The sequence below is a fragment of the Pseudocercospora fijiensis genome (genome assembly GCF_000340215.1).
Source record: "Pseudocercospora fijiensis CIRAD86 unplaced genomic scaffold MYCFIscaffold_5, whole genome shotgun sequence".
Classification (NCBI taxonomy): Eukaryota; Fungi; Ascomycota; class Dothideomycetes; order Mycosphaerellales; family Mycosphaerellaceae; genus Pseudocercospora; species Pseudocercospora fijiensis.
Window position 1 is genome coordinate 855133 of NW_006921536.1, and position 20788 is coordinate 875920.

The 20788-nt window shown below is 44.0% G+C and overlaps 4 protein-coding genes across 4 annotated transcripts; 2 read left to right on the top strand and 2 right to left on the bottom strand.

Annotated features, from left to right (window-relative positions):
- Positions 1-8: 8 nt before the first annotated feature.
- MYCFIDRAFT_78806 (uncharacterized protein) lies at positions 9-1136 on the top strand (the record flags this gene model as incomplete). Its single annotated transcript, XM_007928983.1, has 5 exons — positions 9-140; positions 200-374; positions 492-674; positions 813-823; positions 882-1136. The coding sequence occupies 5 exons, from the start codon at positions 9-11 to the stop codon at positions 1134-1136; spliced, it is 756 nt and encodes a 251-aa protein (XP_007927174.1).
- Positions 1137-2626: 1490 nt separating this feature from the next.
- MYCFIDRAFT_188700 (uncharacterized protein) lies at positions 2627-4342 on the bottom strand (the record flags this gene model as incomplete). Its single annotated transcript, XM_007929125.1, has 2 exons — positions 2627-4222; positions 4340-4342. 2 exons carry the CDS (start codon positions 4340-4342, stop codon positions 2627-2629), a joined length of 1599 nt encoding a protein of 532 aa, XP_007927316.1.
- A 6823-nt stretch (positions 4343-11165) lies between these two features.
- On the bottom strand, positions 11166-19575 carry MYCFIDRAFT_175324 (uncharacterized protein; the record flags this gene model as incomplete). The annotated part of the gene is made up of 3 exons (XM_007929126.1): positions 11166-11178; positions 19248-19384; positions 19426-19575. The coding sequence occupies 3 exons, from the start codon at positions 19573-19575 to the stop codon at positions 11166-11168; spliced, it is 300 nt and encodes a 99-aa protein (XP_007927317.1).
- A 43-nt stretch (positions 19576-19618) lies between these two features.
- On the top strand, positions 19619-20386 carry MYCFIDRAFT_63686 (uncharacterized protein; the record flags this gene model as incomplete). The annotated part of the gene is made up of 1 exon (XM_007928913.1): positions 19619-20386. One exon carries the CDS (start codon positions 19619-19621, stop codon positions 20384-20386), a length of 768 nt encoding a protein of 255 aa, XP_007927104.1.
- Positions 20387-20788: the final 402 nt, after the last annotated feature.

The following is a 20788-nucleotide window of genomic DNA, read 5'->3' on the forward strand; positions in this document are numbered from 1 at the left end:
CTACCAACATGTACAACAGCAGAATCATTCTCGCTGCTCTAGCTGCGGCTATTGTCGTGGTTCATGGACATGATCTGGAGCCGAACGACGTGCCTCCGGAGTGCAGATCCATTTGCCAGCCAGTCGTCGATCTAGAGAACGTAAGTTCGGATCCCCAGTGGTTTGAGTCGTTAGACAACCAAGAATGACAGTGCTCCAGAGCTGCGATCGTCAGTTTGAAGACGACCGTGATAGAAGCACCCACGACCAGCAGTATCGTGACTGCGTCTGCAGCACACAGAACGCAAACCAGGCTCTCTCGACTTGCCAGAATTGTGTTGTCCAATATCCAAACTACTTTCTCGACCTTGATGACAACGACACTGACGACAACGGTATGCTCTTTGATCCTTGCTACCGGAGCTGCTCCCGATCCAGATATATCGGAAGCGCTGTTCCGGGAGCACTTCGATAGAGTATGCGCCTGAGTGCCATGCTGACACCTCTGACAGAGATTGAACAGTGGCTCAGGGACTGCGGCTTCTCGACCGCTACAAATCAGACAGGAAGCGCTGGTGTCACGCCGCCGTCTCCAATAAGAGGACCGGGTGCTACTGGTATCTTTAGCGGATCTCTGACGACTGCGACATACACCTACACCGAGATTCATCACGATGTGAGGGGGCCTGGCACTGGTATGCAGGCTCGAAAAAAGTACTGACGTGCGCAGGACGATCGACCAGAGACTGAGACGCGAACGACCGTATATCCGATTGGCGCCTGGACTTCGGGTACCTTCACAGGATCGTACGGGTCATTGACGACCTCTACAGCCACGTACACCGTGAGTCTACGATATTCTACCGACCCTTGCAACTCGGCTATTGCTAACGATCGATCAGGGCAAGGACTCTGACACAATCACCCGCGTTCTTGTCTTCCCGGCAGGTGCCACGCCGCATGTGCCAGGCCAGAGCACTGTTTCCCGTACCACGGGCTCTGTCAGCTTCACTACAGCCACCACGACTGATGCCCAAGGCAACACTCGAGTGGTCACTTCTCCAGCTACAACGTTTGATGGAGCCGCAGCTGTTGCGACAGCAGGACCTCTTCTCGGTGCCGGTATGGCTATCATGCTGGCGGGCATGGCTCTTTAGAGAGATGGGAGGTACGACGAAGGGGTCGACGTGCGTTCGCCTTTGGGCGCATGGTGCTTGTGTCTCGGTGCTGAGTGCGGGTGGGCTGCCATTGTCCTTCTAGCTAAGCTCGTGAGTGAATATATCTTAATGATTCGTAGTCATGTGCGCCTTGGACGTGTGTGTTGTGAAGAAGGATCGTTCACATTGGAGTGAAAGTGACTAGGGTCGGACCGCTGAATAACAAGTCGCTATTCGCTATAATCCATGAGCAGCAACGCTGTACATTCTTACTTCCCACCTCCCACCACTCCACCTATCCCGCTTGTGAGATTATTCTGTACTATAACTGCCTGCATACCGCCCAGTGCGGAGGATCACTCGTCGTTCAGCGTGGTCTTACAGCAAACCCCGAAAAACGAGGCTCGGGATTTCGAAAGGCGGCCATCGGACCAAGGAAAACAAGGAACATGGCAGGCAAGCGGGCTTTCAAGGCCAATGACAAGAGTATGGCAGCGATAGTGAGGCTACATGGACCAGTTCATCAGACTGGAGAATTGGCCAAGAAGACAAGGAGGAGCAATCCCGATGGGCCCATGTGCAGACACCATTTGCACAAATAGCCTCGCCGAACATCAGAGGGCAGCAAAATGAGGAAAGGCCGAGCACTGTGATGGTCTTTATGCTCAGGTGCCATCGATATACCGAGAATATGTTTGACCGGTGAAGGTCATTTCGGCCTCCTACGGTCAGCAAAGGACACCCTCATGATGCTCATCATTATGCCTTCGTTTACAAAATACGCAAACAAGTCCTGGGCAACTGCATTATCAGTTCAATGCCTCCGAGTCTGCTTCAATGTGGCCTTGTTGCTCCGAATGGCGTCTATGCTGAAGACCCCGAATATTAAATTCAGGGGACTTGGGCCTCTCCAGCCTCGCCGTATCACACCCACTCGACTAGCATAGCCTCCGCGAATCAATAGGTGACTGTTCCGGATAGTGTTCGAGGGAGAGTCGGCAGACGGCGGCCTTAATGCTTGCATCTAGCCTAGATCACGGTTTGATGATTGAGACGTATTAGACCTCGTAGCGGTGATCCGACGTCGCCGTTTCTCGTCGGCTTCATCAAGTAGTGCCTCAAGTAAACGAGCCGTCATTACGCTTTCAATGCTAATCACTTCTATTCTCTCTCGCAATAAGATCTTCAAGTCTAGCAAGTTTTAATCAGTCTTGCAAAGCAGCGACAAGAATAGAGTCTTCCGAAAAGATAGGCACGCCGGTAATACCGCTAGCTTCCTACGACTTCGATCTAGAATAGAACGATATTAAGAAATAAGCGCATCTGATTAATAACTTAGTAGATAGCTTCTTATAGAACAATCTCTAGGTTATAGTTAAAGATCGAAAGACAAAGAAGCTAATATCTATCCTTACTAACTCGCGCGGAATCGTCTATATAGGAGAAATGCTTGACATTGTGCAATTCACTAGCATTGACATGTAGTCCAATTACTGGAGGTCAATGACCACTTGCTCTGCCAGCGCTAGAATCTTTTCTTCCTCAAGTTTACGACCTGTCAGCTGTAGACTCACAGGCAGACCATGAACAAGCTCTGGGTCGTATTGCTTCTGCGTCGTTTCGTCCGCTTCACCATAGTATGTCTCGATCGTCGACGTTGTGTCCTGCGCTTTATCGACAGCTATTCCGGACGGGAAAGATACCGAGCTGTAATCTAAGATGTTGAAGACACCAGTGTAGCCTACGTGCGTGAATTGACCATGCTTCGGCGAACTGGCATAAGGAGTCGTGGGACCAAGAATGGCATCGAGACCGCCGACTGCCTCCCAGCGATCGAGATAGCGTTTCGCTAGTGCAGTTCTTTGCTTTTGCAATTGCCATAGTTCATGTGAGCCAACCTCCTTCGCGGTTTCGTACGCTGCCATCTCTGGGCGGATTGGCTCACCCACTGGCGTCAGAATATTCGCAACAGATTTCCCTCCATCTGCGACAAAGAATTGGCCAAGCAGCTGCAATGCCTCGGCATGATCAGTATTTGGCCAGTCCACGAGCTCATAGCCTTTCGCTTTGAGCTTCTTAACGACCTCTTTGATGGCTCTGGTCACTGGCGGAGTAGGTCTGATCATGCCGTTGTCCCACAATACAGCAATTTTAGGCTTCTTCTTCAGCTCAACATTGCGGTATGGAATTGGCAAGCACTTTGGATCTTTGTTCCAAGGTTGCGTGCCAACCACGTTTTCAGTATACAACCGTAGATCTGCGATACTTCTTGCCATCGGGCCATGCACACTAGGTACCGCCTCTTGCCCTGCTAGTCCGGATCTCGCGTCAAAGTGAGGAAATCTTCCGGCGCTTGGCTTCAATGTGAATATGCCGGTGCAAGCTGCTGGTATTCGCAGGGATCCACCAATATCAGTCCCGACGCCGAGAGGCGAGCCACGTAGAGCGATCAGAGCTGATTCGCCGCCTGAAGATCCTCCAGACGTGGTAGCTCGATTCAATGGATTGACAGTCCGGCCATAGCAATTGTTGACCGTTTCCGCTATCATCATGGCAGTAGGAACATTGGTCTTTACATAAGGCACCGCACCGAGATTTTTCAATGTGGTTACAATGCTGCTTTCTTGATCCATAGGGTCAGATGCCCAGGAGCAAAAGCCGACTGAGGAAGGGTAACCAGGAACATTGAAGTTGTCCTTTAACGACACCGGTAGACCATGCAGGGGACCAGCGACCTTTCCAGTCTTCTTGAACTCGGCATCCAACGCTTTTGCTCTTTTGAGGCCGTCTCCGAACATGACCACCGTAAGGCAGTTCGTCAGTTGATGGGCAAGAGCAGCTCTTTTGCAGAATGCCAGGGTCACATCTTCGGAGGTCCATTCTCCTTTGGCTATCTTTGCAACAATTTCCGTAGCAAGGCTGTCGGTAATCTGCAATTCCTTCTCTGACAGTAGTCCAGACTGGGCTGGGAACCCTGTTATGTCCAAGACATCGTCTGCTGGCAGCTTCTCCTTTGGAAGTTTCCATTCTGCAGGAATGCTATCGAGAGTCTTCTGCCTTGCCTTTGCGGATATCTCTTTCCATGGCTCGGCCGAACTCATATTGTTGAATGTAGATCTGTTGATTGTGTGATTCATGTTCTACAAATCATGAGAAGTGAAGAGGAGTCTCTGCAACTTCTTCCATTGGCCGAAAGTGGTGGCCATGATCCTGCCGATGGCCTATCGTTGTAGCCGACATCGCGACTACGGCGGACTACGGCGATGAAGGTGGCAATTTGAGTGACACATCCACAACTAAGCTTCGGACTACCTCCGTTCAGGCCTTTGTGCATTAAGGATTACGTTCCGGGGTGGTGGTAGTAGCGGAATAGATTAGCACACGTGATACAGTCAAATTTAGGGTTCTTTTGCCGACTTCCGATCTACTAATTATACACTACTCTACCTAATCCTTTGCCTAAAGGCCTAAAGCTAAACCGCTAATTTTTATCGTAGATTCCGCTATCAAAATACGATCTCGCTACACTAACGAAAACTAGCATATCTAATATAAGGAGGCTATAGCGCTACTATTTCCGAATATAGCGAACTAAAAATTAAGTCTCTACGACGTATACGCGTTAAGTTACACTAATTAAGCCGAGCCTACTTCTATAGCTTTCCGCCTACCTAAACACATCGATTCTCAATATATTAGCATAGTATAAGCTACTACCTAGAGGTTCTTAATAGGCATTGTCCGACTAACTTTCTTGCTAAGCCTAAGTATATACGACTTCTCGTTACTAAGTTCTCGCCGCTCCTTAAAAGAACGGGTAGTAGTACTACCCTTCTTTTTAGACTAAACTAACTCGAGGCCCTTCGTAGAGTATTTCCGATCGACTTTCTTACTATATATAACTATATACAGTATAGTAGTACTAAGTTGTCGTTACTTTGCCGATAGCATTTACTAGCGGCTTAGAAGCCTCTAGATACAACAACCCTAATATATTTAAAACACTCGCGCGCTCGCAGATCTAGTATTTCCGACTAACTTTATAGTAAGGACTATTCGTATGCGACGTCTCGTTATTAAGATATAGCTATATAGTAGACGCGACTTTAGCTAGCTAGCTAGCTCGCAATTCGAGTTAGCACTTCGAATACTAAATACTAACTAATACCTGCATAATACCTATACGACCTATACGATACCTATAAGGCATCGCTAATATAAGCGACTCCGACTTAACTAATTAGCCTAATACCTCTAAGCTCGATCGTCGTCTAGGCGGAAGCGCTTAGGATAGAGGCGCTTAGAACGGAGGCGCTTAGTATACTTCTTCTTATCTCTCTAATGTTCTAGATATATCTAAACTCGACTATAGTCTAGGCGGAGGTAATTAGTATACTTCTTCTTCTTATCTCTCCGATATTCTAGCTATATCTAAACTCGACTATTGCGAAGACAATGCTACCTTACTAACTCGACTAGAATATAATAAAGATAAAAACAAGGAAATAGTTATATCGTAGGATCTAGATCTACTAGGATAGACGTCTAACCTACTAGTCTATATAGTCGATAAGAATCGCCGCTACTAGTACTAGTATTATAGCGACTATTATAACTCTAAGAATATACTAGGTAATAAGGACTACCTAGCTACTCGACGCTAGCCTAATCGTCCTAATCGTCCTATAGCCCCTCGCCGCCTACGAAATGCTAATCGTAACGTCGACTATACTTAACTAGCTAAGGATAATAGTATAACCGAAGACGAGGACGCTAATATAGATAAAAAGTTACTAAGCGAGGGCGAGTTAGAGATTAAGAGTCGTACTAGTAATACCTCTAATAATAACGACGACGACTAACCTATATAGCGTCCTAGCTAGCGCGGCCTCGATAAGATAGACGATAAGGAAGAGGGTAAACTCGACCCTACTAGCCTCCGTAGTCTACGTCGTACGCCTAAGTAGAAGTACAGCCTTACTATAAAGCACCTCGCCTAGCTTAGATTGCTAATAGAGAAGATAATGTTTATATAGTTTAGTAAGGAGGGTATAAAGACCTACCGCAAGCGTATATAGGCTGTTTAAGATATATTGCCGAATAAGCATCTTATTAGTGCTGTTTAGCTACGTGCTAAGGTTAAGAACTTAATTAGCAAGAAGTTCTTTAATGCGTACAAGCTAGAAGACAGTCTTGCTGCACTACGTCGCCTATCCGAGATATATAATATAATCTATAATATCGCTCTAAATTAGTACCGCCTTCTCGAGGACTTTATGTTACTTAATACTCGGAAGGATACTATATAGCGAGCAATGTCCTTCGAAGACAAGCGAAACATAATATAGAAGCGTATCTATACGATTATATATATAGTCGTCTATTCTATAGCAATAAAGCGGGCCTCGTAGATACTAAAATCGCTTAGTCTTCTACTTGTTTGTGTTAGCAACGTGCCCGCCCCTCTTATCGACACCCTATATAGTATAGGTCTACTTCCGGCATATAAGACTATCTAGGCCTTAATTAAGAAGAATGCTAACACCTAGCGGCTAAGGATCTTAGAGTGGGCTAAGTTGTATATCTAGTAGATCTGCTACGATAACTTTAATCGCTAGGTAAAGTAGAAGGACTAAGGCATTGCCGACAATAATAAACAGGTTAACATTACTAATTCGTATATCGCCCTCTACGAAGACATACTAGAGAGGGGGTTAACGTAGGACATGCTAGACCGCTCGAAGCTAGTACTAACCGAGAATATTATCTAGAATATCGATAGCGACGATACTATCGTAGCAGTCGAAATGTACTAGCTCTACGAAGCCTGTATATATATATTTAGTAACGCGATTAAGACTATCTTTAAGGCAGCGAAGGATACCGGTAGTCTAGTCGAAGAGCTAGTATATCCGGAGATTAACTATAGCTTCCGTAGTAAGACCTAGCTACTAGCTATGCCTCTATTATAGAATAACGAGATCTCGAACAAGGGCACTGCCTTAGTATACGACGATATCTACTAAGGCAACCTTAGTCTAAAGCCCGATAATCCGATCTTCGAGAATAGGCTGATTATTAATATCGGTAATTAGCTTACTATCGAGCGTATACTAGCTATAATCTTTAGCGGTATCGAGAACAAGGCTATATACGATAGGAAGTAGCATATCCTTCCGGTGCCCGCTTGGTTCTATATCTTTATAAATCTATGCTTTATACCTTTCCGTACCTATTAGAATAAGAACAAGGCCGGCGATCGTATAGACTTCTCTCTGTTATCGGATATCGATTTCTAGGGTATAAAAGAGGTTAATCTAAAGTTACTAAAATTCTTCCGTATATAGAGACTACTAAAGCGTTGCTTTAAGGCCCGCACTGTCGCCGTATTCCTCTAGATTATAGTCAACCGTAGCTATATCTCTAAGGATCTTATTAGCGAAGGTAACTAGACCCGGCCTAAGGTCGTTAAGTAGGCTATTGTCGAGAAGATATCCGCTACTAAGTATATAGATATCCTAAAGGAGATGCATTAGCTACTCCTATTACTAGAAGCATAGGAGGGAATGCCTAATCGACCTGCCTCTACCGACAATAGCGCTATACTAACTAGGCTAGATGCGGCCTTTACCTCTATATATAGACTAATAAAGGAGATCTCTTTGTTTCTACGCGTCCGCTATGCTGTCCGTATATAGGATGTTAGTTACCTTCGTCGATGCGTAGACTATACGATCCCTATATTCCTTAGAGCTAGACAGAGTAACTATAGTCGTCTAATAACCTATTTCTATTTCCTCCTTAATAAGGGCGGTACTAAGGACCTATAGAAGGCGGTCCTTGCTACTATAACAGTTAATCAGTCTAGAAAGAAGGGCTATACTATCGGTAGTAATAAGATAATTAAGCTTATTAACTATGCCCTATCCGAGGACTACAATCGCCTTGCTAATTCGACTTATAGACTTGCTACTGCCTTTAAACGAGTATCGATAAACCGAGAGTTATCTCGCCTTATCCGCGATATATTTAGGGAGAATTCTAGTATCTATCGGACCAGTTACTATACTAATAAGGACATTAGCGCGGGCGTATTCAATCGAGCTAATAAAATCCGTATCGATAGGTTCGCGAAGTAGTAGTACGGAGATTTTACGCTCTCGGACGATATCTAGAATATCGGTGCAGATTAGATACTATTAGTCGTCGAGAACTTTAACGCTACTAACTAGAACTTCATTCGAGGCCGTACTACGGTGCTAGAATCTAATGCCTTAGAGGGTCCTAATGCTATAGAGCGCCTAGATAGTATTAATTACGGTCTAATTAAGGATGTAGTACTTAATCTAGAGCGAGATAATGTGTAGGTTTAGCTTATAGATAGTACTGCTTAGCTATTCGAGGGTATAGAAACCTAGGACCTAACTAGTATAGGCACTAGCGCTAGCGCTAGCAACGGTAGAGTAGAAGGAGCTAATATAGGTCTCCTCGTACGTATAGGTAGCCTTAGTAGTAAGGGTAGCAGTAACTTCTAAAGGAACAGAGCATAGAGCATAGAGCATAGAGTATAGAGCATAGAGCATAGAGTATAGAGTATAGAGCATAGAGCATAGAGCATAGAGTATAATATTTGATGTATTAAGGTAGGACTATTCTTGTCTAAGCACTAAACTAACGCCTGTAATGTCGTCGTTGTCCTATAGTAGCTCTAGATTGTGCGCGCCTAGCGGCGAAGTAATAGCGGTAGACTAGAGTGCGTGCCTAGCGGTAGACTAGAGTGCGTGCCTCGTCGGGAGTGTTTATAAAGTCGAAGGGTTTAGCTAGGCGTACGATAATAGCTTAATAGCTAGCTAGGCTAGGCGTACGATAATAGCTTAATAGCTAGCTAGGCTAGGCGTACGATAATAGCTTAATAGCTAGCTAGGCTAGGCGTACGATAATAGCTTAATAGCTAGCTAGGCTAGGCGTATAATAATCGCTTAATAGCTAGCTAGGCTAGGCGTACGATAATCGCTTAATAGCTAGCTAGGCTAGGCGTACGATAATCGCTTAATAGCTAGCCTAGCTAGGCGTACGATAATCGCTTAATAGCTAGCTAGGCTAGGCGTACGATAATCGCTTAATAACTAGCGTTACTCTAACTAGCGCCTAGTAGCGAAGTAGTAGCGGTAGACTAGAGTGCGCGCCTAGTAGCGAAGTAGTAGCGGTACACTAGAGTGCGTACCTAGTAGACTAGAGTGCGTACCTAGGTAGACTAGAGTGCGTGCCTCGTTAATAACTAGCTAGCGAGCGCAGAGCAATTCTAGCCTTAGGTAGGCATTCGACTAGCAGCAGTCAGCGGCTATTACGTTAAAAGTGCGATAATGTATAGCCGTTATTGTTGCCTTGCTATTGTAGCTAAATGGCGCAATCCTATTAGTAGAGGCAAACCTTACCTACGATGCGCTAATATAGACCTACGCTTCCTAGTTTAACTTCTTCTTCTTCTTCTATATATACTAACATACTAATACCCCTAGTAATATACTAGCTGTCGGCGTATGTAATAGTATCGATACCTCTTTATCGTATATAGGTAGCTCTATAGCGATTAACACTATCTCCTAACTAGTCCTGCGGCTTACTACCGATAGAACCGCTTAAGTTGGTTAAGGTTCCTCGGCAGGTGGTTTGTTTAGTCCTTTTAGTCTCCGATAGGCTTTGTCGACGTAAGACGTTACGAAGGCGACTCTCCTAGCGAGTAGGTTGTTTCTATAGCTTTAGCGGGCGTCGACTACGCATTTAACTAAAAGAGCATAGTTATTATTAGAACGTCGCAGAGGTCTTAGATAGATATAGCTTATCCGACGGTAGCTAACGGTAAAAACTCTTTAGTAAGGTATACCGAAAGTAGCTAAAGGTAGCGCCTTCCTACTAAGTAGATAGGATAGGTTCGTAGCATTGCTATAGGTCTAACTCGGTAAAAACTCTTTAGTAAGGTATACCTTAAGTAGCGGCTAGGCCTAACTCGGCAAAAACTCTTTAGTAAGGTACACCTTAAGTAGCGGCTATAGGCCTAACTCGGTAAAAACTCTTTAGTAAGGTACACCTTAAGTAGCGGCTATAGGCTTCCTACGTTCGGATTCTTTATAGGATAATATACGCGTATCTAGTTAAGTCGGCGTAACGCCTTTGTTAGGACTGTTAGTTATAATAACCTTAGTACGTAAGGGCCTCTAGTGTACTCAAGCCCGAAGGCGCTTAGTCTTAGTCTTTACTGCTATACGACTACAGCCCTTTGCGTATTAAGACTGCTATTCGACTATAGTGCGCACCGATCCGAAAGCGTATTAAGACTGTTATCCGACTATAGTGCGCCTCCTCTTCTATTCTAGCAAGCGTATTAACATTGCTATACGACTGCAACGCGCTCGACAACCCTTTTCTACGGTGTCTCTAATACTAAGGGCGCGGTTACACTCTATTATTGTCTAGGTACTAATAAGTGTCGCTTTAGCGAATGAGCTGTTATTGTTTCGCTTAATAAGTCCCTTCCTATATACCTCGCGTGCTATAGTTAGTAATAGAATGCGTTAATTATTACGCATTACGCGTAGCATATAGGCTATATATAATACTAGTATGCTTCGGAGTATGTGCTTCTATAGCCGCTTAGTGCCGCTAGTTAATTAGATCCCCGGACGCTACTATTCGTTTTCTCTGCCTTGTATAGTAACTAGTTATCGGAATAATCGTTCTAGGGAGAGTCTAAGCAATAGAGGGCGTTAACGTAAGAGGGCTGTCGTAGCTTCTCGAAGGGTGCTTTTACGAGCGCTCGATACATATTATCGCCCTACGTATCTATCCTTGCCGTATATATTATAGTGTCTATAAGAGTATGCGGTGCAATAAGTATAGTACTAGTCTCGCTAGTCTCGCTAGTCTCGCTAGTCTCGCTAGTAACTTCTCGCTAGTGTTAGTAACTTCTCGGGTTTCGGAGGCAGTTCTTAGTACCTAAGGCGGCCGTCGTTATCGTATTAGACACTTTTGTTAGCGCCATTTGCTAGAAATGCGCGCAATCGGCGTATCTCGCTACATTAGTAATATACTATTATAAAAGTCGTAGAAGTCGTAAAAGTCGTAAAGCCGGTGTTGTTAATACGCGGAAGGAAGTAGCTATAACGTTTAATCCCGCTAATTACGCGCTCTGCTATACTAAATCCGGGGTCTTAGCGGGACTCGGCATCCCTATCGCTTCCTCGAATTTACGCTACTCCTATATGCGATTTTTACGACTATTAACTATCGGCTATTAACTATCGACTATTGTATAAGACAGACTACGAGGCGCGTTAATAGCTAAGGCAATGTACTCGCCTACGAGGGCAAACCTACCGACAAGCGCGTTAACAGCTAAGGCAATATACTCGACTATAAGAGCAAAAATACATAGCGAGCTTATAAGGACATAATAGAAGAGCCTGCCTAGCGAGCTTATAAGGACATAATTAGCGAGCTTATAAGGACATAATAGAAGGGTAGTAAGGAGGGACCTTATTAAATGCCAATTCTAGCACTAATTCTAGCGCTAGTACTAATTCTAGTACTCGTAGAAGCAGCTCAACTAGCACTCGTAGAAGCAGCCTAACTAGCACTCGTAGAAGCAGCCTAACTAGGCATTACACGCTAGCTCTTATAGAAGCAGCTTAACTAGGCATTACACGCTAGCTCTTATAGAAGCAGCTTAATAGCTAAGGCAATATACTCGACTACAAAGGCAACCTATCGACAGACTTTGTTACGGAGAGGGATAAGGTCTTTAATAAGTAAGGAGAGTCCTTAAATTATATCGTCCTGCTCGAAACAAGCCTACTTAGCGCGCTTACAAGGACATAATAGAAGGGTAGTAAGGAATAACCTTGTTAAATGCCAATTCTAGCGCTATTCGAATGCTAATTCTAATAACCTTATTAAATGCCAATTCTAGCGCTATTCTAGCGCTATTCTAGCGCCATTTCTAATGCCCTCTAGTCTATACGCTCTACTACCTGCTCGGTAGATACTAGGACAGGATGTCGTCGTTAACTCTACTACTACGGCTACTTGCTGCACTTAGGCTCCTCGCACGAGCGCCCTCGCTATATAGACCCTTAGTAGCCTAAGTAATGCGAATATTACGACTACTACGACGACTAATATAAGCTTGTGTTAACTGCTTAGTTGCTTCTTCTACGGTAATATCGTATTCCTCGTCGACGGCCGGATTAGTAGAAGTAGAAGCAGATTAACCTTAGCTAGGGTCTAGTTAAGTACTACGACGACGACGCTTCCTAGCGGGTAGTGCGTTACTATTAGAAGGACTAGTAGCATCGTTATTTAGGTCGTTGCTATTAGATAGAGGGTTAGATAGTGCCGCGGTAGCAGTATTAATAGCAGGCGTCTACTAGGCCTACTAGGCAAGGCTGTTCTATATACTAGACTAGCGGATAGTGTTCGTAAAAGCAGAGCGTCTCAAAGACTAGTTCAGGTCGCGTAGGTCTGCCTCTATTTCCTCTCGGGTCCTATATACTACTAGCCGTAGTTCGGACGAGCTGCCTTTACCTCCTATAGTCTACTATTCTATAATAGCAGCCGCTATATCTTCCTTAGCCTTCTTTGCAGCCTCCTCTTTCGCCTTCTATTCGGATTTATATGCTTCCTAATTAGCATATACCTGCTTAGCAATACTAATAATAACAGCAAGCAATTCTTCGAGATTATCCTTATATTGCTAATTATTTAGTTCTAGTGCGACCTATAATAGCCTGTCTATACTAAGAGTTAGATCCTCCTAGGCATCGTATAACCGAGCAAGTAGGAAGACCTCCGATACAGACTATATTAGTCTGTCCTTTATATACATACTAGCTAGTATACGGAATAAGCGGTTCTTACGCGGGTATAGGGTATCGACCTTCTCCGAGCACTACTTCTTAATGTGTTTAAGTGCACAGCTAGGTCTTATGCCTTTACCTAGTAGATTAACCGGCTTAATACGCTTTATCGGTAGCTCGGGTAGCTTAGCTATTAGGTTAGTGTTGTGGATATTGTAATAGTCCTTTAGATCTAGCTAGCCTAGCGGATATAGAAACTAAGTTAAATGCTCTCTATAGTGCTCGTTTATTACTACGCGAAAGCAGCGACTAGGGATCTTAAGGTAATCGTTTAGGGCACCTAAGAAGATCTTTAGAATCTTCTTTCGGCTCTCTAACTTAGACGTATTCTAAGTATTACTCTCCTTAGATTTGCCTTTATTGCGACGGGGCGCATTATCTCTAGTATCTGTCTTAGTGTCGCTATATATATTATCCTAATCGCTCGCGCCGCCGATATCCTTACTAGGAAGCTCTTATCGCAGTCTGCTAGGGCCGGCAGCCGTACGACTACGACTACGACTACGACTACGACCGCGGCCTCTACTACGACTATAGCCTCCGCTACGACCGCTAGCTTGCGACTGTAGTAGTAGAAGGATAGAAAGCATACTAGCGCCTTCTAGCATTCGCTTAATATAATCCCTAGCATAGTATAGCACAAAGAAGAATACCCGAGGCCGATAGAAATGCGGTATATCGAAGAAACCCTCCGAGTTTAAGAGAGCTAGTCGCCGAGCAATCCGGCTAAGTCGCTATATAAGGTCTCTAGCATTGCGGGTAATATTGAACTTCTACTAGTATATATCTGCAATGTCTAGTATATCTAAACTAATGCTAGCGGTAGTAGTTACTGCTATACATCGAATATCGGAGTCTAGCTTACAATACTTATTATACCGATTATCCTAGTCTAGCTTTAGTACTTTAGTAGTATAGAAGGAGATAGTACGACAGACATTAATACTAGGACTAACTAGGCTATACTAGTATCTCTTAGTCGGGTCCGGATTAGCTTTAGTTAGATACAGTAGCTAGCTATAGGTAATATTAACGAAATTAGAGATATGCTTATAGCTGTCGATAAATACTAAGGACTTGCGTATGTTCTATAGCGTAGCCGATCCCTTAGTAATGTCCTTCTCCTCTCTATTAGGAACCGGGGGATAGGACACGGCATTGTCGATTACTATATATAGTATATCGTAGTCGGTTAGATGCTCTCTCGGGATGAACTTAATAATATATATAACTTCCGGACGGTCGATGCTGCTACGGATAATCTTAGTCTCGTACGGATTCGGTCCTTCCTTACGTATACCGGCATGCTTAATCGCATACTTAGTATACTCTTTATCTATAGTAGCTAAGGTTAATAGCGTGCTAGTGTCGGTACGTAGGCGATCGCGCATTTAACCGACCTGCGAGTATTCGCCGCGGAAACTAGAAGGCTTACCCTAGTTATAGATTAAGTATGCTTTGTTAATAATAACTAGACCTACTCTCTCTCGTACGCGCGGGTTATTAAGCAGAGAAAGGAATTAAGGAGATGCTGCCTACTTAGGTCTAAGGAGGATATACTAGATCTTGCTATTTAGAATGTTCTTAAATATACCCGGATCGATCTTCTTAGTTTTAGCAGAGATGTATACTAAGTAGACTAGACTACTAGTATTGCTAGCTATACGCTCGATTGCTGCTGCTTGTTCGGCGCCTAAGCGGTTTAATAGCACTACTTAGATAGTAATTATACTAGTTAGTATTGTAAAGCCCTAGAATAGTAGACTCTTTCCCTCGCCTATACGAGTAATAAATAGGACATTATTCTAGCTATAAATAAGTGCGTATATTACTATCTTCTGCGCTAGTATAGGAACGAATGCTAAACTAGGGTGCTTAAAGTCGAGGAGTTTCGTTAAGCCCTTCTTAATAATTTCCGCCTAGTACTAAACAGTCTCCTTAAATTAGCCTACTTGCTATACTAACTCTTAAATACGCGCAAGGGATGTCTTTAGATCTATAATCTTCTCGATACGCCGCTTAAAGTGCCGCGCCCATTCCGACTTTAGTTAAGGCAGCTTTATCGGAGGGATACCGAAGTCTAGACGTACGCGTATAATAGCGGAGCGACCTAGTAGTAGTGCTTAATATAGTTCTTAACGCTCGAGTTGCTACTTCTTCTAGCGCGCGGCCTTCTCGGCTAGGCGCTGTTTGCGGCGGACTTTATCGCTAGCTATACTAGATACTAGATACTAGATACTAGATACTAGATAGACCTCGAGTCGAACTTCTCGATTAGCGGCGATTCGCTTTAGCGGCCTCGGTGTCGTTAATCGGATACGGATCGGGTATTTAATCGTATAGGATATAGCTTAGATAGCTTTCTCCGGCGGCGGTAAGGTCTAAATTAGACTATCGATTTAGCGCACTTTAATAGGCGGCGGAGCTTGCGGAACACTTAAAGTTTGCTACTACGTATTAGGTTTATCGAGATTAAGCTATAGGTTAAAGTTCTAGATATTAGAGGCTAAAGGGTTAGTTTGCCCTACTAAGTCGAGGCGAGTGTACGACTAAATTACATAGTAGATAGATACGCGGAGGTTGTAGAGGGCACTAGAAAGGTAGACCCTCTACACTTCGTTAACGTAGAAGGGCGTCGTTTGTTTGCTCGTAAAGTATATAGGGATAGGCAAACGAGTTAGTCGAGAGTAGTAATTTACGTTTATCGATAATAACTTTAGCATTTCTAAAGCGACTAGCTTATTAAAATAGCGGATATTCTTAATCGCTAAATTATCTAGGTCCCGTCTCTATAAAGTGCTATACTACGACTAATAGTTATTAAGCTATATAGCCTATTCGATATAAAATATAGTAGTAGTAACGCAACCTGCACCCGCCGAGAACGGTTTAGCTTTAGGCGCTTCGCTAGAATGAGATCTCGAGTAGCGCTAATCCTAATGTAGTGTAGTATAGAAATAGAAGTTACGAGCATATATACGAATTCAACTACGAAGCGCCTAAATAGAGGTAGGCTTCGGACAGTTAGCCTTAATTGTAGCAGACTTTTAGCGTATAAGGGTTGTAGTAGATTGCTTACATTTACGGATATACTCGGTAGTAGTAGAGTCGATTAATAGATCGAGATATAGCCATTTTTGCTAGCTAAATCGGGCATGCCGAGGACGCGTTAGTCGCCGACTTTATATCGTAGTATGTCGATGAAAATTCAGCGGTATAGACACATATAAGGTGTTGTTATAGGTATATAGGTAGGCTAATTTCTACGCTCTTTCTAACTATTACAATAGCTTATCTAATCCCCTCTTATCTCGATATATTACTGCGTTCTTAGCTCTTTAATCCACCCTTAAATAGCCTGTTCTTAGACAAAGACAAATACAATAAGGTGTAGCTATTTGCTAGCAACTTCTAGTACTAGAAGCTATAGGAGAGGCATAAGGATAGCTTAATATAGCGGACAATATGCTATTATCGTTGTCGGTAGGATGCTAATCGGCTATACGAGTTGCTAGATAGTATTCGGAAGGTAGAGTATTATAAGGAAGGGTATAATGCGACGTGCGTAGTAATTGCTATATATCGCTCGAAACAGCACAAGGAGCCTTATATATATAAGGTCGCTTCTTCGTCCCCCGATCCTAGTGCCGAGGCGGGCTCGCTATATTGCTATTCGATAGATTACATAGTAAGTTTAGTAGTGTTGTCTCTCGAGTCGATAGCGGAGGCCTATTCGAGCTATAGAAGCTAATAGTTAGTAGGACGTACGAGGTGCTAGTAATGGCTTGAAGGTCGTTCTCGAGCACTTAATAGACTAATACGACTATAATACAGCTCGTATATTCTATATAATAAAGGAAGGTCGTAATGCTAACCGCTTTGCCGTTGTTAGAGGCTATTGTATAAAGGAGGGTATAATAAAATAGTCGAAGAAGAAGGACAAGAAGAAGGTAACTTTTGCTAAGAAGGGCAATATCTCCCTCTAACTCGAGAACCTATATAACGAGCTGTCGCTATTAACTAATCTAGTAAACGGCGCTTAGTTATAGTATAAAGCTATACTAGTAACGATTAAAGGACGCCTTTATAAAGGCATTATATAGCAAGCGGATTAGTAGCGAGAGTTGTTAAATAGTAGTCTTACTAGAGATGTAAGTCGCTTACGTAACCACCCCTATAGGCTTTAGCTAAAGCTAGGCTTTAGCAAGCAACGACTAATTTAGCATTAGTTATTTCTATACGACGCAACGCATAAGACTACTAATATAGGCTAGCATCTCTTTATAGTGTATGTCCGCAATAGCTTCGAAAGTTAGATACTAGTAGTATATATATTGCTATAGTTATAGAGGGCGAGGCTTTAGCAAGCTGCTTTCTAGGTCCTAAAGAAGTAGTGTCCGAGTTAGGAGCCTAAATTAGCTGTAACTGACGACTCGGCTTAAGAGCAGTCTGCTATTCGACTATCCTTCTAAAGCGAGGAAATACGACTATATCTCTACTAACGATACGCTAAAGAGACCTTCCTTCGCTACTTTCCTAAATTCAAGTACCCTATAGTCTAGAGACTGTTTAAAAGAGCTATTTGCTAGGCTCGGAGTAAGGCAGAGGTTAAAGAGGTTGTTACTGCAATAGAAGCAGAATTAAGGCTTCTAAACAGACTAGTAGAAGAGGCTTAGTATTTACGGAAGAACTAGGGGTTAGAGAAGTTATAGAAATAGGCAACCTAGGTACGTCTTCGTAACCTAGTTCTTATGCAAACACGTACTACTTCGCCGCTAGAAGGATACTATAATGCTATTAAATACGACTAGAAGAAGGACCTCGCCTAGCTATCGATATATAGCACTATAACTGAATTACTAATAATCGACGCTCGATAACTATATAAGGCGGACCTACAAAGCTATAGACTTAGCAAACGCACACGATACTAGAAGGTTAAAGAGATGCTATATTTTAAGCAATTAAGCCCTCTAGTAGCGCAGGACTTCGTTAGGAAACAACTCGCTATTACGGAAGAATACGAGGCTAAGGCATTGCCGCTATACGAAGGCCTTGTACTATATCGCGACAGACAACAACCTCCTTACTGTAATTGCCTGCTATAGTTTTAGTAGTACCTACCTTGCTACTATATTCTAAGACACTACCTGTTTGTAACACCGCTTACTCTATAACAACAATAGATCTATATTAGTTTCTACTACGGCTTTAATAGTATAGAAATCAGTTAATACTAGCGGTAACGAGATAGTACTACCTTGTTTCTCGAGGGCTTTAAGGACACTTAAAACTATACCGCTAGCGACCCCTATCTTTAAGACCTTCGCGCTTACTTTAACGAAGGTATAGAAGGCCTCTTATAGCACTTCTATACGGTCCGTAACGATAAGACAATCTACGATAGCACGCTAAAGGATAAGTTTATAAGAGGCTTCTTACGTAAGGTAAAGGACACGCTTACTTAGTTAGCTAACTTCTCGCTAGACGACTTCCTTCGAGAAGGCGCGCCTAAGGTTCAATTAACTAGTAACCGATAGCGATAGTAGATACAACTTCTACCTAAACCTATTACTCTAACTCGTTACTAATTGCTATAGTATCCGACCCTTCTATTACTACTACTACTGCCGCTAGCGACTAAATACAGACCTCGAGCCTTTAATCTTCTACCGCTTAATAAGACGCTCTTATTACTAATACGACCGTTATAGGTAATCGACCTTCTTACGCCGAGTCCGCTGCCCTTTAGACCCTTACCTTCGAAGGCGCGGCTACCGCTACTACGGTAGCCGCGCGAGTCGCTATTATCTATATAATCGACTTAGCCGCTCGACTTAGACACTATTAAAGAAACAGCTAAGCTTATAGACCTCACTTTACTAGCGGCGCTAGTAGCGCTAGCAAGAGAGGCTTCGCTATTAAAAGAAGATATAGAAGCGGCGGAGTAGTTTCCTTAGATAGAAGAAAATAACGCTATATAAGAAGTAGTAGGCAAGAGGCGGACTTCTAATAAATATAATAGCAATAAGCGTAAGAGATTAGTAGCGACAATGCCGCGTGCTATTAAGAGGCCGAATAAGAGGAAGAATTAGATAGGCGATAGCAGCGATAGTAGCAATAGTAGCGATAGCAATAATACCTTAGAAGTCGCTATACTAGTCTAATTGCGACAACAATATAGCCTAATTAGGCAAACCGAGCCAACACGCTAAAACCGAGCATTTCCGTAAGTTTGGTGGGTCCCATCATACGCCTGATAATCGGGCCATTTCCTAGCGGGAATGGTGGAGACAGTCCCGCAGGAACCCAAAAGAATGGGACGCTAAAAGTCTGCTACATCCAACACCATCTGCTTCGGACGCTACGTGCATCACATAGCATATGATAGATATCATAAACACAACTGCTGTATGGTTGACAGAAGTGGCTCGTGAAGTGTACGCAGGGATGAATACTTCTATACTCCATTCACTCCGTCCCGACCCCTGAGCAGGATAGGCTGGATCAAGTCTAGGATACAACATGGCAGCACAAAACAGTCCTTCTGAACGACAACGACCCGCAAACATGCCCAACCCAGCCCTGCACAACCTACTATTACTCTCAGACTCCGCCCTCCCACTTGGATCCTTCGCATTCTCATCTGGTCTGGAATCCTTCCTCGCCCACAAAGAACTCTCCGGCCCCAAAGCCTCATCGACAAAGCTCAGCTCCTTCGAAACCTTCCTCTCGCAAAGTCTCCAGAACATCGCGTCAACAAGTCTCCCATACGTACTTACAGCCTACCACAACCCAACTCGCCTCCCAGAGCTGGACAACGACATAGATGCCTCGACGCCGTGCACAGTGGCTCGAAGAGCAAGTGTAACTCAAGGAAAAGCTCTGATCGAAGTCTGGACCCGCGCACTTCATACTGCAGCAGCAAATCCTGCGTCCGAAAGTACTACGGAGCTTACGAAATTCGCCTCTCAGCTAAAATCCAACATCCCAGACCCCTTCGCTTTCACCTTACAAAGTCATTTCGCACCTCTCTTCGGCGCCGTCTGTGCGGCTTTGGATCTCGACGAGCATGAAACTTCGTACCTCTTCCTGCTCAATCATTCCAAAGCTTTGTTGAGTGCCGCCGTGCGAGCGAGTGTAATGGGACCGTATCAGAGTCAAGCTGTGTTAGCGGGGTCGAGACTTCGGCTTACGATTGGGAAGTGTATCGAAGATAATCAGCAGAAGATTGCAGCTAGATGTTCGGGGCATGAGGATGCTGTGGTTACGGTTCCGACTATGGATCTCTGGATGGGGAGGCATGAGTTGTTGTATTCGAGGATCTTCAATTCGTGAAATGCATGTCGAGACAATTGGAATGCCTTCTCAGCGAATGGTATATGATGGCAAGTAGCGGGAGTCTTGCACAAGTCAGTTCTGCAGCGGTAACACATATCGAGAGACGAATTTCGGTTTGATATCCTGCAGGCAAACTCCTTTGGGACGTCCGAGCTATGACACCATGCGGAACTATGACGAGCCTTGCGCTTGCCATAATTTAGTGCTCAGCAAGAGTCTCTAGATTCTGCCCTTGAGAGAAACAAGTGGAACAATGCGCTCGCGGTCAGACCACGGCGTCAACCGGAACGCGGGTTGGAACTTGGAAGAAGCAGGTCCTTCACCGGCGTCGATTCAGGCCCAGTAGAGAAGTGCAAAGATATCCTCGCTCAGGACATATGATTGGAACAGCTGAAGAAG